This window comes from Lepisosteus oculatus, chromosome 7, assembly GCF_040954835.1.
Source record: "Lepisosteus oculatus isolate fLepOcu1 chromosome 7, fLepOcu1.hap2, whole genome shotgun sequence".
NCBI lineage: Eukaryota > Metazoa > Chordata > Actinopteri > Semionotiformes > Lepisosteidae > Lepisosteus > Lepisosteus oculatus.
The window spans coordinates 13,425,097-13,440,820 of NC_090702.1; the positions used below are offsets into that span (position 1 = coordinate 13,425,097).

Sequence of the window (15,724 nt, forward strand, 5' to 3'; positions counted from 1 at the left end):
GGACCACCAACTCGAAGAGGAACTCCAGCCGTAACAACCGCATTCCTATGGTGCTTCCCCACCACCCCAACACACTTCCTATCCCCAAGACTATTAGCGACAACTTTTCCATCCTACAGGATGATCCCTCTATTGAGGCCCTCTTTTCTGACCGCCCCATCATCTCATATCACCAATCACCTAATCTGCATAACTTTGTTCACAGCTCCCTTGACTACTCTCAGCAACCATCCACACCAGGCACTTTCCCTCGCAACAGAGCTCGCTGTATCACCTGCAATCATACCTTTTCCCTTCTCTCAACAACAGACTAATTGTCTTCTAAATTCTCTCTACTCATTGTAGGTTTCATTTCACACCTCTCTTCACCTATCCTGACTTCACACTACCTGAATGGCCACTTTGTCTGTCCCCAGTTCCCACCTATCGCTCCTCCTCTCTCCCAGCTTTTGTTCTCCTATGCTACACTACCTTTGCTTACTGCCCTGTCTTTCTCACACCTGAAGAAGGCACCACGAAATATTGTGTTTTCTAACTTCTCTTTTCAGCATAGAATAAACCTATTACTTGTTCCTTTGCAGCCTACACATGCTGACACAGATACCCACCTGAACTACAATATAGTATATTTATATTTTCAGAAGCCATTTTATGAAGTTCCTCATAAAAGATTAATTCTTAAATTACAGGCGTTAGGAATTCGATGAATCGTGCTTGGATTGAGAAATGGTTAATGCATAAAAAATAGAAAGTACAGATTAGGAGTGAATGGTGGGGTGCTGTAATTAGAGGAATGGTACAAGGAAATGTAAAAAGACCACTGATCTTCCTAATTGATATAAATGATCTAAATTATGGTGTAGTTAATAAACTAGACAGTTTGCAGACAATGCCAAAATAGGAGGTTTAGCAAACACTTTGAAACCAGTAAATGAAATCCCAGATGTTTAAGATCAAATTCAAGACCAGACACGTACCTAACACATGACATTTAAAGAACACTTGCTTAGTTGAATTCGTAAATCTCAAGAACAGGCAAATACCCACGCTGGCTGCAGCAAAGGCTAAAAAAACATCTAAAATAAGCACACAAAGAGTTCCAGTAGGTTAGCTCAATGGTGAGTCACAGACTTTATTTATTCCCAAATACAAACTTTTACGCTCTGAAATTTACTGTGAATGACTCCCAATGTTTATGGTCATTTGAAATCACTGAGTTAAACACAAAGTATGTTTTTATTTCAATATGTTCAAGTGACCTACCTATCATTTGTATTAATCTCATGATCACAAATATAACATACTCTGTGTTAAAGAAAAAAAAACATAGTGCTGGCCCAATACTTTTTGAGGGATCTGTAGATCACAAAAACTGACTACTGTTCCACTATGCTTGATCATTTTGTTAGTTTTAAAAAGTACTAAAACAATAACAATTAACTTTTGTTTTGTTTGTTTTGTTTTTACTTTTGAAAAGTACATTTCTCTAACACTGTGTACTGGAGGTACAGTACAAACACTGGCAGGAGAACCGACAAATATATCATCTCTGTAGCATCTTTATAAAACAAATCCAACCCTGTGTGCTAGACCCTTACAAGATCATTGACCAGTTAGTGGCACAGGTTAATTTATATTAAGAACACACAAATGTAGAAACGATCCTTTGAGACGTTACTCAAAAAGAGTTCATGGAAAAAAAATACAGAATCCTGCTGCTTGGGAGAGACAGATCTCATCTATGACCTAGAAACCTGACAGTCCTAATATTGGGATCAATTCAAAGCCACAGGCTGAGAGGAAGGAACTGATGATTAAAGGTGATGACTCCACTTGGGACCTGAGCCACTTTTTGGAGAAGAATAGCATTACTCTCAGTTTAAAGGAAGAAGCTTAATCAAAATGAGAAGTAGAAAACGTACAACTATATATTTTTAAAAAGAAAATCAATCTAGGAAAAAAAGACGTACAGTAGGCTAGAAAATGGGTTAACATAGGACTGAAATACAGTAAGTGGGAACCAATTCAGTCACAATAAAGACACCAGCTGAAAAATGTGAAAAGCAGAAACAGATGTTTCTTTTCTTGTATTTCTAGCACCAATATAAACTTGAACAATTCTGGAACTCTGAATTGGGACAAATTAACTTGAAGGCCAAAGCTTAACATTTTATCTTTGTTTTCATGGCAGATAATTCAGGTCAGAATTGACTGTAAAAGAAATCAATTATGTAGAACACCATTACTCATGCTTTTGCTGCTATGTTTAACCACAAAAGCAAGGGTACATAATACAAATGATAACTCATTTTTCCCCAATCAATAACAAAACTATAACACTTTGTGTAATGATTTTAACTCAATAAGGAACACAGAAATCTTCCCAATAAAACACTACTTAACCGAATTACAATAAGGAGGGCTGCTATCTTTTCCACTACTTGCAAGCTAGTACTGTACAGTAGGTTCCCACTCTGTTCTTAGAGAGCCCCCACCCTTCAGGTTTTGTCCTGCAGCCGTATTCAGTCAGTGGCTTAAAAGGGAATAAAGGGAATTCCCAGGGAGTCTTCGAAATGTATGGGCATCTTGTTCGGGACATCCATATAGCTTTTTGCAAAGAACTGCCACTTGTTTTCGGTCCTACAGTAAATGTATTTTCTTGAAAATTCACATTATCCCTTTGAGTCTGTGTCTCATTCATTGCTAAGCATGACAAAGTCCTAGGTTTATCTAAGGTCCAGTTGTTATCTTCTGTGTTGAAGACTCAATATACTGTATTCACCCTTGAGTAAATGAGTGCACAGTTAGGAGGTAAACTGGAATACCCTGCAGTTTTCCAGAAGCCTAAAAATAACTAAAAGCCCTGAACAGAAAATAAGTACATAATAAATACATTGAAGATGGAAACCTGAGACAGGTCAGATCTTATAAAATTTGTTGGATCTGTCTGTGGCACAAGAGTAAATAAAATAAAAATACTGCTCTAGAAAAAACCTGAAAACCATATTTTGTTCATTTTAAATCTGTCAAAATTGATAATATGTCACAATATTAGTTCCCCCTCCTTAAGGGTGCTCCGGCCCTATCACTCAAGACTTTATTCTTTGCACCTGCTCCCTATTCCCAGCCCACCTTAGAAGCCAGGCGCTGACGCTCTTCCGGGCTCTGCATCTGATTTCCATATCGTGCGAGTCCGGGACCTGGAAGCGCCTGGTCCCGTTAAGGTTTTAACCTCTGTTCCCATTCCCGTTCCTGTTCCCTCTCCGCCGGTTCCGACCCGGCCTTCGTGTTTTTAATTCCTTCTTCTGATGGATCTCCTGGTTTTGGACTTACCCTTGTGTTTTGGATATTCCCTAAGGACTACTCTCTCGGATTGTTCGCCTCGGCCACACCTCCCCCGTGCACCAGCGCACCTTGGACACGCCCCCCTGTCTTCTGCCCCGTTTTCCTGCATGACGTTTCCCCAGTGTTTCCCCACTCCGTTGGACTGTGTCGTCCGCATAGGGTCCAGAAAGAACTGTTCGTTACATAATACCTCTAATTTTAACTTAACCAGCCAATTAATAAATTGACTAAAGTAAGACCTTAACTTTTCTACCTTAAAATTTAAATTGCTGCTATTTTATTCCTACTTTTAAAATGTTTTAGACCACAGACACCACACGTTTCATCCCATGAACCAAAAATTATAATTCTGTAATAGTTAAAAAACAGGGGTTTGCTTTGACTTAATTTTCTATATTTTATTATGTATTGTCTTTGTGTATAAGAAACACAAATAAGTATGTATGCAGCCCTTGGGTCCAGAAATTAAGTACAAAGCCATACAGGAAGCAAAATAAACTGATAGTCCCACATTATTTATCCCTTATTGTATCATATTTTTCCTACACCAGTTTTTAAACCTTTAGTGGATTAACAACTCTCTGTTTATCATGCTAATTCTATGCTGTTTTATAAAGTGATAACAAAGATGACTGGACTCCAGTATTACACAGAAGTGCTTAATTTTCTGAGAGATTCCCTGGGGTGTTGGTTTATTGTCTAAGAGCCATGAATTGCATCACAATTGGTCTCTGCAGAAAAGTATGACAAATCAAACTATAAAAGGAATCCCTTAAAGCTATTAATTTACATTAAAAAATCCACTGAAAAGGTGGATTTTTAGTGGAGTCATGCCAGCTCTTCCAGAAGAGTGTCATGTGGCCCTTTGACTACGTAAACACTCAGTGCAATAAAGAACAGTATTGGTCATGCTGAACAGTTTTCCGAGACAGGTGTGTCAAATCATTCTTGAACTTCATATGAAGTCTATGTCATATTCTGACAGGGGAATGCTCAAACTACTGTATATATACATACACATTGTAACTCACAATTTCCATAATGGTTTTCAGTCTGGCAGCAAATACGATTTTCAATTTTTCTGTTTTATCCTAATCTTTTCCAAACATTCTTCTTTTAGACTCACCTTAAGTGATTCGTAATGTAGCATATAAATATTAGATTGTATAATGACACAGGTACTTCTGCTATAAAACTCACCTTTCAACATTCACCAAAACCTTCTCACAATAATGTTTTGCCTTCGACCTACTGTATATATTCAGATATTGGGGTATTTTTTAACTAGAACATGTTTCCAGTTATTTTTTCTTTAACTTTCCCAAATCTTCCCCCATCATGTATATGTACAGTATATGCATGTATTGCATATAGGCATATAGGCATTTATGAATAATTGTAGAAACTGAATTAAATATTAACATAAATAATATGAATGCACTTCTTTAAAAGCCCAATACTTTACACTCACCTAAGTGGTGTTCATCTTATTCTGAAAATTTAAATAGAGATTTAAGTAAAATCTGAGGACTAAAGATAGCCCAAGCTCAAAGCTCTTATGTGGGTTCCTGCCTTCTATAGCAGATTGTAATCTTTCTAGCAGCACTGTCAGTACCCTTCCAACCTTACAGCTGCCCTTCAGCTCCCTCTGTACATCTCAGTGCTTCTCACTGCCTCACATTTTAGTCATGTAGTTGCTCTGCACTCCAGTTGGATAACTCTGTCACAAGTTATTGCAAAAACCTTTAGGCTGAGGAGACCTTGTCTGTGTCCCCCGATATTAAACTATTTAGTTTTTAAATGTATTTTTATAAGGTGAAAATATTGACATGAATGCTAAGACTTGCAGAATATCTACTTTGAAACATACTGTATTACAGCAGCATTTCCAACAGCCATTACCCAAAAGAACGTGTAAAATTTGTTGACTGACCACCGTAAGAGTTATTAAGGGATTATGTTAAAAGAAAACCAGTTTTAATTTCAAATACCTTACAATATATTTGAATTTGTTCAAGAAAGTCTGACCAAATTAGATTTCCTATAGTGAGTCACTTCACTATGTCAATCATGGATTCTAAATAAGACTTGCTTTCTTATGGGAAATCTCGGTTTAAAAAAAAAACAACTTCTCAAAATAGAAAAAAGGTTAGTTTTATTAATAGGGACATCATTCACAAAGGCAGGCTTTCTGAAAACTTATAGATTTTATAGCTTTCCTGAGATGCTTTTTGTATGGTATGTGATGGAATGGCAGTGTTAATAAAAATAGTTTATGAGGTAACTCACTACTCACTCTCATCAGTATGAGACATACCAGTCCTCCAAACACTGGTAACTCTCGTGCCAAATGCTTTAGAGTTTGTCAAGTCACATGATCTTCTGTCAGTACAAGAGTCATTGATAGACATGACCTAAAAGAATTGGTGGTTCCACATTGGATTGATATACAATAAAGAAATAATTGATTATTCCAAAGTGTTAAGAAAAGACTGATCTTTCCTTTATCTAATTTTTACTCATTTCTCAGTTCATAACTGTCAATGAATGGTGGACAGTGAGAGTCCATTTCATTTATAGCCTTCCCTCTCTTGAATCTACTTCAGAGTGTGTGGTACTGTATATTGATTCTGATTAACAGGATTACAACTAAGAGTATTCCTTCAACTGAGAAAAGACAGACAGGAATAAATAGGAAGTTATTATATTCCAAAGTAAAATCTTCACCCCTCCAACACGAAACAAACAGATTCTTATAATTTCTTTGCATTCCTTTTCAATAGTTTGTTACCTAATTGACTCTAAATTGAGTCCAAATAAGGAGACTGAAGTTTAAACAAAAAGAGTATCAGATACAAAGCCTTGCAATAATATTTAATGAGCCCCTTGAACAAAAAAAAATAGTGTACAATATCAGGCTTGATTATAAATAAGCAGGTCTGCAAATAATATTATAAGGAATGATCCTCAGATAATGAGACTGTAATTTTACTGCTGTAAAACTGTGTAATGTGAGGGTGTAACTGCATAACTAATTTTTTATTGAGTTACAATTTGCAGAAAAACAGAGCCACATTCAAGTAATGAAATCCACAATAATTTACATACTGTATACACTTGCAATGTCAAATACCTAGGAAAACCTTTCTGATTTTGAAGCGCAGATGAAAGCAAAACACGAATTTCACAATTTTGTTAAATATTCCTGACGTTTTGCAAGCCAAACATGATGACAGTTGAGAACAATATACTGTAAAACAGTGAACAGATAATACTTCGAGCAAAATCTCCAAAATGACCCCATATGTAAAAAGGCAAACGATTTAGCACATTGTTAAATACACAAAGGAAGTAATAAGATTTAATTCCCCACTGAAAGGTTTCTGCTTTTCTTCCTGGGCAGCCAATGCATGCTGGCACACCGACCCAATCAAACTACACTCTTCAGGTTTGAGTGATTTTAAGATCAAGCACAGTGAATTACTGAATAGTGTATATTAATTAGTGCTGTCCATTTCACAACGTTAGAAGGTACAAATGCGTAAAACAGGGTTTATGTGAATAAACATATAGTTAGCAGCCATGCATAGCTGTCAATCTCTTAAAAAGCTCATTGTAGTGAGACAGATACAGTAGCTTGGCTACTGAAATGGGTCCATATACTGCACGCATTTGTCAAGGAACACCACTCAGGATTCTCCTAATATCCCTGAGTATAAGAGTAAAAGTATTTCAGAATTTTGTGGGATATTATGCTCATTAGCAAATTATGATTAGCGAAGTTTACGATATAAATCTGTCAAGAAATACTGGCACACCCATCTTTCATTTCTATGCAAAACATAATTAAATGCAAGATCCTGCTATGGAAGCAGAAGCTTATTTAAAGACACGTGTTACTCTGTAAAAGATTCTTCTTTCTCTGTATAAAACATTCTTCTAAAATGGTTAGAGTAACAGCATGTTACTGCAGGAGCCTACAGTAGCTATTTTTAAGCACAAACATTATTTAAGGCTGTGCCGAGAATATACATGTCAATGCAGTGAAGTTAATTGGGAAAATAATTAAAACATCTTAGTTGTTGGTGGGAAAAGAACTTAATAAGACTGACCTCAATTATAATAATACTCACAGAAGGACAAGCCTGCAGTGAAGGTGTAATAAGGGTTTCAGATCTGCACGTGTATTACATTAACCACTTGTACCATATCTAGTAGGAAAAGTCTCTTCCTTTGGTTTGATTCCTCAAGCAGGTGTAAAAACAAGATTCAGGACAGGATGGACATATACAGTACAGTTCTATTTAGATGCATTTTGTAACATAGAACACACTCTCCAAAAGTGTTTAGAACAAACTGAACACTTAGTAGCATTCATAAGGCTAATGTGACAGTCCTTCACTCCGGAAATCTCAGGACGACAGCATAGTACATGACTATTAACTGCATATTAGATAAATATGCTTTGTGAAATCTACTTTTAGACTAAAAATTGTGCTATTTGAGTCATAGAAGGAGCATCTGTGCTTTAAGAGAAATAGATCAAAGGTCAGACCATTTGTCACTGAATTAACAGATTCATGAATGGTATGTTGTATGACATCTGCAGTACTGTACATCAAAACTGAAATACTGCATCAATTTGGCACTTATTACATTGAAGGGTGTCCAATTTTTCAGTGTTGTCTGTGATAATGCAGGACACTTACAGTATAGCTTATTAGGGTGCTGTTTATAATGATATTTAGTTGTAATGATAACTTCTGAAGGATCCCAAAACACTTGACATACAGTATAGGAGGGGAGACGCTTCATCCATCACTGACGTGCAGCAGTGAGCTAGATGACGGGCAGCAGCCATTATGCTCTAGTAGCCCTTTTATGCAGCAGATCAGGTGAAGAAGTGAGAAATTGATGAATTAATGGGGAATTACTGTAAGTAACACAGATCCAAAGTGGAAGTTGGCCAGGACACAAGGATTAACATGTTTAATGACCAAAGAGCGATGAGGCATTTTACCCTCCATTCTGCAAGAGCATGATCTACAGTATGGTGTCCAGAGAGAAGAGTACTGTACCTCATACTGGTCCACCAGCACAACAGCATAAACCAAACTTTCCTTGGATGGGGAACTAGGACTTCTATAACTTACTACAGCATTGTTTATAATTAGCTTGAAATTCTATCACATACTGTAGAATATAGAGCTATTCAGCTGCAGCATCCTAATGTGTAGTTTCTACAAACCCTCATGCTACTCTCTAAATCATAGTAAATCTTAATCTATATTTCTTTGTAGAAAAAAAATACAAAATTGTGCCATTTCATCATTCATATAATACTGTTAACATTAATTTTTAAGAGAGATTTTAAAGCTGCATCCTGCGGATGAAAATTGCACTAATAATAGAGATTAGAAATTCACAAACATGATTGATGGTCAAACTACTTTAATGTGCACAGAATTTTTAAAAGTTCAAATAGTGGCCAAGTACATCTTTCCCATCACATTGTAAATCTATATCAACAAAATCTTGATTATACAACATGTCCTGAAATACTACTTACATGTATAAATCTAGATTTAGACTGTTTTCTGAAACTTAAAAGATTCTGTTTCTTAAACATATTATTGGACACTTTGCATTGGTACTTTTTTTTCTCATTTTTAACATGTCCTTATAAAGATGAAATATTCCTACATATAGTATATGATCAGGTTTACAAGGAGTCACACAGCCAGGAATTAGACTGCCACTACAAAAGAGGTATGAATGAAGTCATTAGGTTTTAAAGTGAGTAGTCAGTTCCCGAAATAAAACCTAATGTTGCTTGCAAAAGCTATTTCTCTTGATGAACCTTGTCTTTATACTGGGCTCGATTTGCCCAGGCAAACTGCAACCAGAACATTTCACCTGCATTGACAATAGCAATTCGGCAATATTTATTAACATGGCCACCACCCTGTCTCTTATTGAAAAGCAATGAACATCAACTTTCATCATGTGATGGAGGGCTACTTACATGATTAAAGTCCATGCATGAATATAATTAAGCAGTATACTGTAGGTGAAATCCATACAGTATAGGATGAATGAAAAAGGCAATATAAGTCAACCACATTGTTTAGCACACAGACATAAAAACGCTACAGTATGAGGTAGAGTTTTTCATAGCTAGAATGTGAAAAAATGGAAGAAAGTACCCAACTTCAGGAAATAGGACTTTAAAGCAAATACCTACATTTTTTTTGCTGCATGTTTTTATTTTCTTATATCTGTAGCAGAGCATGTTGGCTTGTTATGCTTATTTATGTGTCTGAACTATTCAGCTGTAACAAAGATTCCAGAAGGAATGAGCTGCATTTCTCTACCCTAGGTTGAATCTTTCAGAAACAACTCATTGTACCAGAGTACCAAACATTCCAATTCTACTAGATTTATATTGCTTAAATTGCAATATTTTAATGAGAAGCTACCTTACATTCGATCTTTGAAAACAACCCAAAAAAATGAAAACACAAAAAATACTTAGATCTCCAGGTAATCTGAATACACAAACCCAGGTTTTACAGACTCTGCACATACAGTAGATCTTATTTAATTAAAAAAAATGTAATTCAACATAAATATACCTTTTGCAGAATATTTCCCAGTACTTAAATACAGCCTGTTATATTCTTACAAATGTGTGATGAACAGGAATAACAGAATAACAGGAAGAACCTCAATATCCAGCAAATAATAATAATCAGACTTCGTTATTGGACATGGCTGCATAATAATTTAGGACATTTTTCATATCACAAGCTTAAATTGCTTAAATTCTGTTCGATTTATTCTGCATGATCCACTGCTGTTACAGTACATTTCAACATGAATTGTGAAAACACCTCTGTGAATTGTACACCTCTGACCTCAACACCAACACACTCTCCATGATAGAAATAGCCACAATCTCATTCCTTTTACATGGCTTAAAACACAAAACCAAGGTTGCTTTCTTGTGTTTTCCTCTCCTTTTATATACCCTAAATTTAATTACCTACAGAACTACTGTATATGTATTTTATATGCATCTACAGTCATTGTTTCAATTTTAGGTGAGTAAGCCTCAATACAGTAAAATATCTTAAAATTGACTCAGAAATGTAGTTAGAAATTACATTCTGCATTTTTACTTTGATAAATCAATTTCTGTTGTTACTAGTAAATATGACACCTAAGTTCTCAATGTAAACTTTTATAATCTTTTTTTTATTCTAGTTTGAATGGACAAAACCAGCAGACAACAGGACAGAAAACACTGCATTATGAAAATTGAATATTAAAATAAAGAACATGTGTTTCTATATATTAAGAAGGAAGATAATAAAACAACCCCAGACAACACATTATGTTTTATCATTCAGCTAAATACATTAAGAAAACATTTAAAAAGATTGCACTTTTTATGGTTGTTACAAAACAAAACTGGATTGCAATGCATTACGTGTTATGGAAAATTGCTTCCTGTGAAATGTACAGATGTTAAAAATATAGATGCTTTAGATGAAATATTTACTTATTTACTGACTTAGGAAAGCAACATAATACTATTAGGTATTAAAATGGGCATTACAGTATGTCATTTTTTCACTTATACTCCTTCTATGCATATTATTCTGGTGCACATAGGGAGGAAGTGTTTAGATATAGAAGAATTTCTAGGTTAAAAACAGGAGATGTGGGGTAAGTAAAGAAAAAATAGCATGTTATCTTATTTAATTTCATTGAGCTTTTTGTTACTTTTGTCAGCACATTTGGTTAAGGGAACCTCTTTCACCATAAACTTCTCAGAATCTTTGCAAGGCACTTAAATGTGTAAAAGAATAATTTAAGGTTTTAAGACTGCCCAGTATTCTAGAAGGTTATTGATATTGCAATACCATAAACACAAAGATAACATTGAAATGACATCTGTGATTTCCAAAAAGTAGACATTCTACCGTCAAAGAAAAAAGTAATACACAAACATAATATAGGAAAAAAGATGCCCAATACATAAATATATAGAGATAGTATATATAGAAAGAGCTTCATCATATTAATACATTTTTGAATAAGACAAAGACAGGTCAGCAGTAATAAAAGTGTCTTTTTTTGTGAGGCACACTTACTCACAGCGTAGTCAAATGTCAAACACTTTACATGTTATAAAATAAATCCACTTTTAACATCCTCAAATAATACCTTAGTTATAAAATTTGAACATTTCTGTAGTAACATTTTCAAACAAACGTTTCAAAGGGAGGACATTATACTGTATATTTCAAGCAGCAGTGACCATTCTAAAAAGGGTGCAGTGATTTGTTGCAATCATTTTTTATTAAAAGCCTGCAGGAGCTTTCGAAAAATGAAGATTGGGAAGTCATTACAGAAGAAAATAGTGTAGAAACTTAAACTCATAACCAGGCACATAGGTACACTATGTGCAACATGTCTATGTGCACTGCACAGTAATAGTACTGTATACATACATTATGCATGCAGCTAGGAAAAAAAGGTATAAACCACAATAGTACTGGAAGGTGTTGAAAACGTATGCATATGGACGGTATATGCATAGCTTGCCATGCATAAACAACTGAGATCTAGCCATCTAAAACCTTTTAAACACAAGCACACAGGGGGGAAAGTGATAAGATTCTACTACAGGACAAATTCTAGACTAAAACCAGGGGAAACAGGAGGAGTAACAAAATGTTCTCAAGTTTACCTATTTCATTAGATTGAGCGTCTTGCATGAGGCATGGATGAAGATAAGAACAGACAAACACATGAAAAAGAAGCCAATCAATGGCACCGGAGAAAAAAGGCAATGTATTGCTGAATTCAGCCTATGGATTTCTCTCTATTTCTTAATGACATACTTAATGATTTGAAAAGGCTAAAGTGTGTGAAGGCAGCCAGTGCAGCACTAGTAACACTCTAGAGGTAACATGATGTCATTAGTGTGCATTTTAATATTTCTAAGATTTCCCTAGTTTTAACACAGCAGCACAAAAAGCAAACCAGGAGCTATGTTAGGCATTTCATCTTTCAAAACTTTGTATGTTCTTCTATGGTCATCTTTTGCATTTTTTTTTACCCCAATAAACCTGCTTCGTGTTTAAGATTTACCTTGAGCGCCTGTAACATTATGAGAAAAAAATCAAGACCGAGCAGGCTGTGAAAATCAGAAGAGTCTGTTTAATGTTCTTTTTACGTCAAAATCCAAAATGCCACAGGATTCTGCCAAGATTTCCCTCAAGTTCAATAAGATCAAATCTAACTGCATACATAGCACATCCACACATGCTTACTAATACAGAAACTCTTAGTTAGCAGTTATCAACAAAAAGCTAGATACATTTTTAAACTATTCATCATACACTTGTTTGTACAGATACATTTCTTAATTATGAGGTCTGATATCAATTGAATCAGCACACAACTGAACTACAATGTGCGCCACACATCAGAAAGTGACAGCTATAAGCAATAAATTGTTCTGCACACATTCTGTCACTTTCTTTCATCATTTTCAAAGTTAAATAAAGCATTAGTCATCAATTCTCATAACAATTTATTGTCAGAAACAGAAGTGCTGCACCCAGGATTTTGAAAGTTTCTGCAGAATGTGGAAGAACAATTTGAGTTGAATGACTCAATACTGGTTTGAGAAGTCAGAAGTTCTAGATTTAACTCTTCCTTCCACACAGGTACTAGAGTTTAAACATTCCTCACAGCATTAAAAGACAACAGGTTGTATCCATTCAACTTACCCTTAACCCTTTCTCCTCGGTTCAGTTGGATCTCGCCTTCTCCTTGGGGTGTGTAGGGTTTCACCACGATGAAAGTACGCCCAGGAACTGCACTGTAGAGTTTCCTTTTGGGCCCACGATGCCCAGTAAGGGCTGGTGGCTGTGGAGGGGGGCTCGGCTCGGGGGTAACCGTGCTGGGGCTGTAAACGAAAACATAGGTTACCGTGGTGATTCCCGGCAGCTGGTAGCTAAATCCAGTGGTCACCGACATCATCCCGTGACCTGCGTTTCAGTGTTCCCAACCCAGTGCCCTCATTCGCCGTAAGGTCACTCGGTGTGGTGTGCCCAACCCCCTCCCTCCTTGCACACCCCCCACTTTCTCTTCCTAGTGGAGCCAGGAGCCGGTCATGATGCGTGGTGCAGGCGTGTTTCGGATTCCGCCGGGGCACACCTCAGAGTCACACATGTCCGGAGTCACAGCTTTCTTCCCCTCCTGGGAGGGTGAGTGTTCCCCACTGCGCTCCTGCTCTCTCTCCCTCTGCTGCTCCCATCCACCCTTCGGAAACACTGACACAACTGCGCGCTGCCACTACCCTCCCCGTCTCTCTCTCCCACCCCTCTCTGCACATTATACCGTGGACGCGGCTGCCGAAAGGAGTAGATTGATTTGTGCCTGCACTCGGCTCCCTAAAACAAGTCTTCGGGGAGTGCAGGGCATAAACCACCATCCCGTTTGCTTAATTGCCACTCCGCTCCACCCCCAGCCCCCCTAACCCCCCACCCCTGAAAGAGACAGGCCAAGAATTCTAATTGAGCTGCTGCCTCTATAGCTCCTGCTCTACAGATCCCCCATTTATCACTTCTGCTGCGTCCAGGTTCATCAGCCACAGCTGAAAGCTCACAGGCTTCTTTTTTGCATCGGTTTTATTTCTTAATTCTGGCACCTTAATGTTAATTAGCTATGGATTTCCAAAAACTGTGTTTTCAGTAGTAGCTTTTTTGAATCATCCAGGTAATGATGACAATTATTTTGATTGTGTGTTTATGCCTGGATATGTAATTATGCAATTCGGTTGCTGGTGCTGTTTTGTTTTTTCCTTATTATTTATTTTTGCTTCCTTTTATTGTGAGTCAGGGTTTTCCCAACCCCTCCCTTCAGCAGCTTGATCAATCGAATCAAACTCTCATTCTTTCTTTCTATCTCTCTCTCTCTTTCAGCTCCAGGCTCCGTGTCGGCTTTTCAATTACTGCAGGGAGACAGGGCTGGAATGGCAGCCGCATATTAATGCCTCAGCTCAGGACAGCATGTATACAGAAACAGACTGAGAAAAGAAGGAAAACAAGCCCATTGGCAACACCAGCAGCACAATAGGACATGGACCGTAATGCAGACAGCTGACATGGAGCATAGGCAGACAGACTACGCCTGCTCGCTTTTGGATCTGCACGGCTCAGACCATGATAAAAAAAAACAGATAAACCCTGAAACCCATCTTTTCCGTTACTGCTTAATGATGAACAGGTACAGTATTTATTGGAAATTTAAGTCTGCTTACTCATAGTATTGAATGTATGTGGCAACCTGCTTTTTAATTAATCAAAAGCAATCAATGAATATATTTCAAAACACTGTACTTCCCTTCAATTGCATGTGGTTTTTAGTTCTCAGAGTTTATGATGTAATTCAAGCTTTCTAATAAAATGTATTAGTATACACATGGGTATGATGTACTTTGTTCACCTCATCTAGAAGACCATTCTCCTAAATAATTTCAAGGTGTGCTTTTTTTATAATTGCTATTAAAATCAAGGACTTTAATGGTTAAATCGAAACCAGTTATATAAGTATTTTCTAACACTGCACCATCCTTATTATTCTCATTCAACATATTCTGGCTTTATAAATAAATCTATTGCTCAAGCTATGCACTTAACTGGTTAAAATCAGTAGCGTCTGAACAGGGAGATATGAAATAACATCTATAATAAACAATTAGATCATAAATAAATGTTTTGATACTAGCACATAATACTGTACACAATTATTGTCATGTTGCACTTTATTTTATTAACCAAAGGCAAGTAAAAAATATGAAATTCAGTCTCTTTAAATGACAACCAGGTTACTCATGGGGTCACCTGTGGTTTTTCTCCAGACAGACCTTTTAGAAAGAAATGTCCAGAAATTGTTTTTAGACACATTTTAGTAAATGTTTAAAAAATGCTGTGTTTTTCTCTGTGGATTACATCATACTCTTTTATACATCTTAAACGAAATCTTCATTGACTGACAATGTGACTAACACAAGAGAAATAAGAAATATAAAAGATCTAAAATTGCTTTATTTTCTGCAGAAAGAAAATACCACCACATTATGGTGGTAATGTGGGATGCTATTGGTCATAAAAATTGCAGTCAAATCTTAGCTTATGTACAGTAGCTTTGTGTGCAGTGAGAAAAAAAAAGAGGGCCGAATGGTTGAATGAACACAGATATCCAAAGCCAGTTTCAACAATTTCTTAAGCAAAATGCTTCAGCAAGAAACTCAATCTCTATTATATGTCTAAATTTTTTGTACAATAGTGCTACAGCA

General features: G+C 36.5%; 1 protein-coding gene and 1 long non-coding RNA gene across 6 annotated transcripts in view; one reads left to right on the plus strand and one right to left on the minus strand.

Annotated features, from left to right (window-relative positions):
- Positions 1 to 15,724, minus strand: part of shank3a (SH3 and multiple ankyrin repeat domains 3a) — a 639,129-nt gene that overhangs the window by 193,152 nt on the left and 430,253 nt on the right. For 3 of the 5 annotated variants that reach the window (XM_069192202.1, XM_069192205.1, XM_069192206.1), the window contains 2 exons: positions 13,152 to 13,330; positions 12,104 to 12,124 (listed from right to left, as the gene is read on the minus strand). In XM_069192202.1, the coding sequence (XP_069048303.1) occupies positions 12,104 to 12,124; positions 13,152 to 13,330 (200 nt within the window). The remainder of the gene's footprint in view (positions 1 to 12,103; positions 12,125 to 13,151; positions 13,331 to 15,724) is intronic. The other 2 variants (XM_069192204.1, XM_069192203.1) reach the window with 1 other exon arrangement.
- LOC107078078 (uncharacterized) lies at positions 13,913 to 14,846 on the plus strand. The gene is made up of 2 exons (XR_001479072.2): positions 13,913 to 14,142; positions 14,349 to 14,846. It is a non-coding gene; the product is annotated as an uncharacterized lncRNA (long non-coding RNA).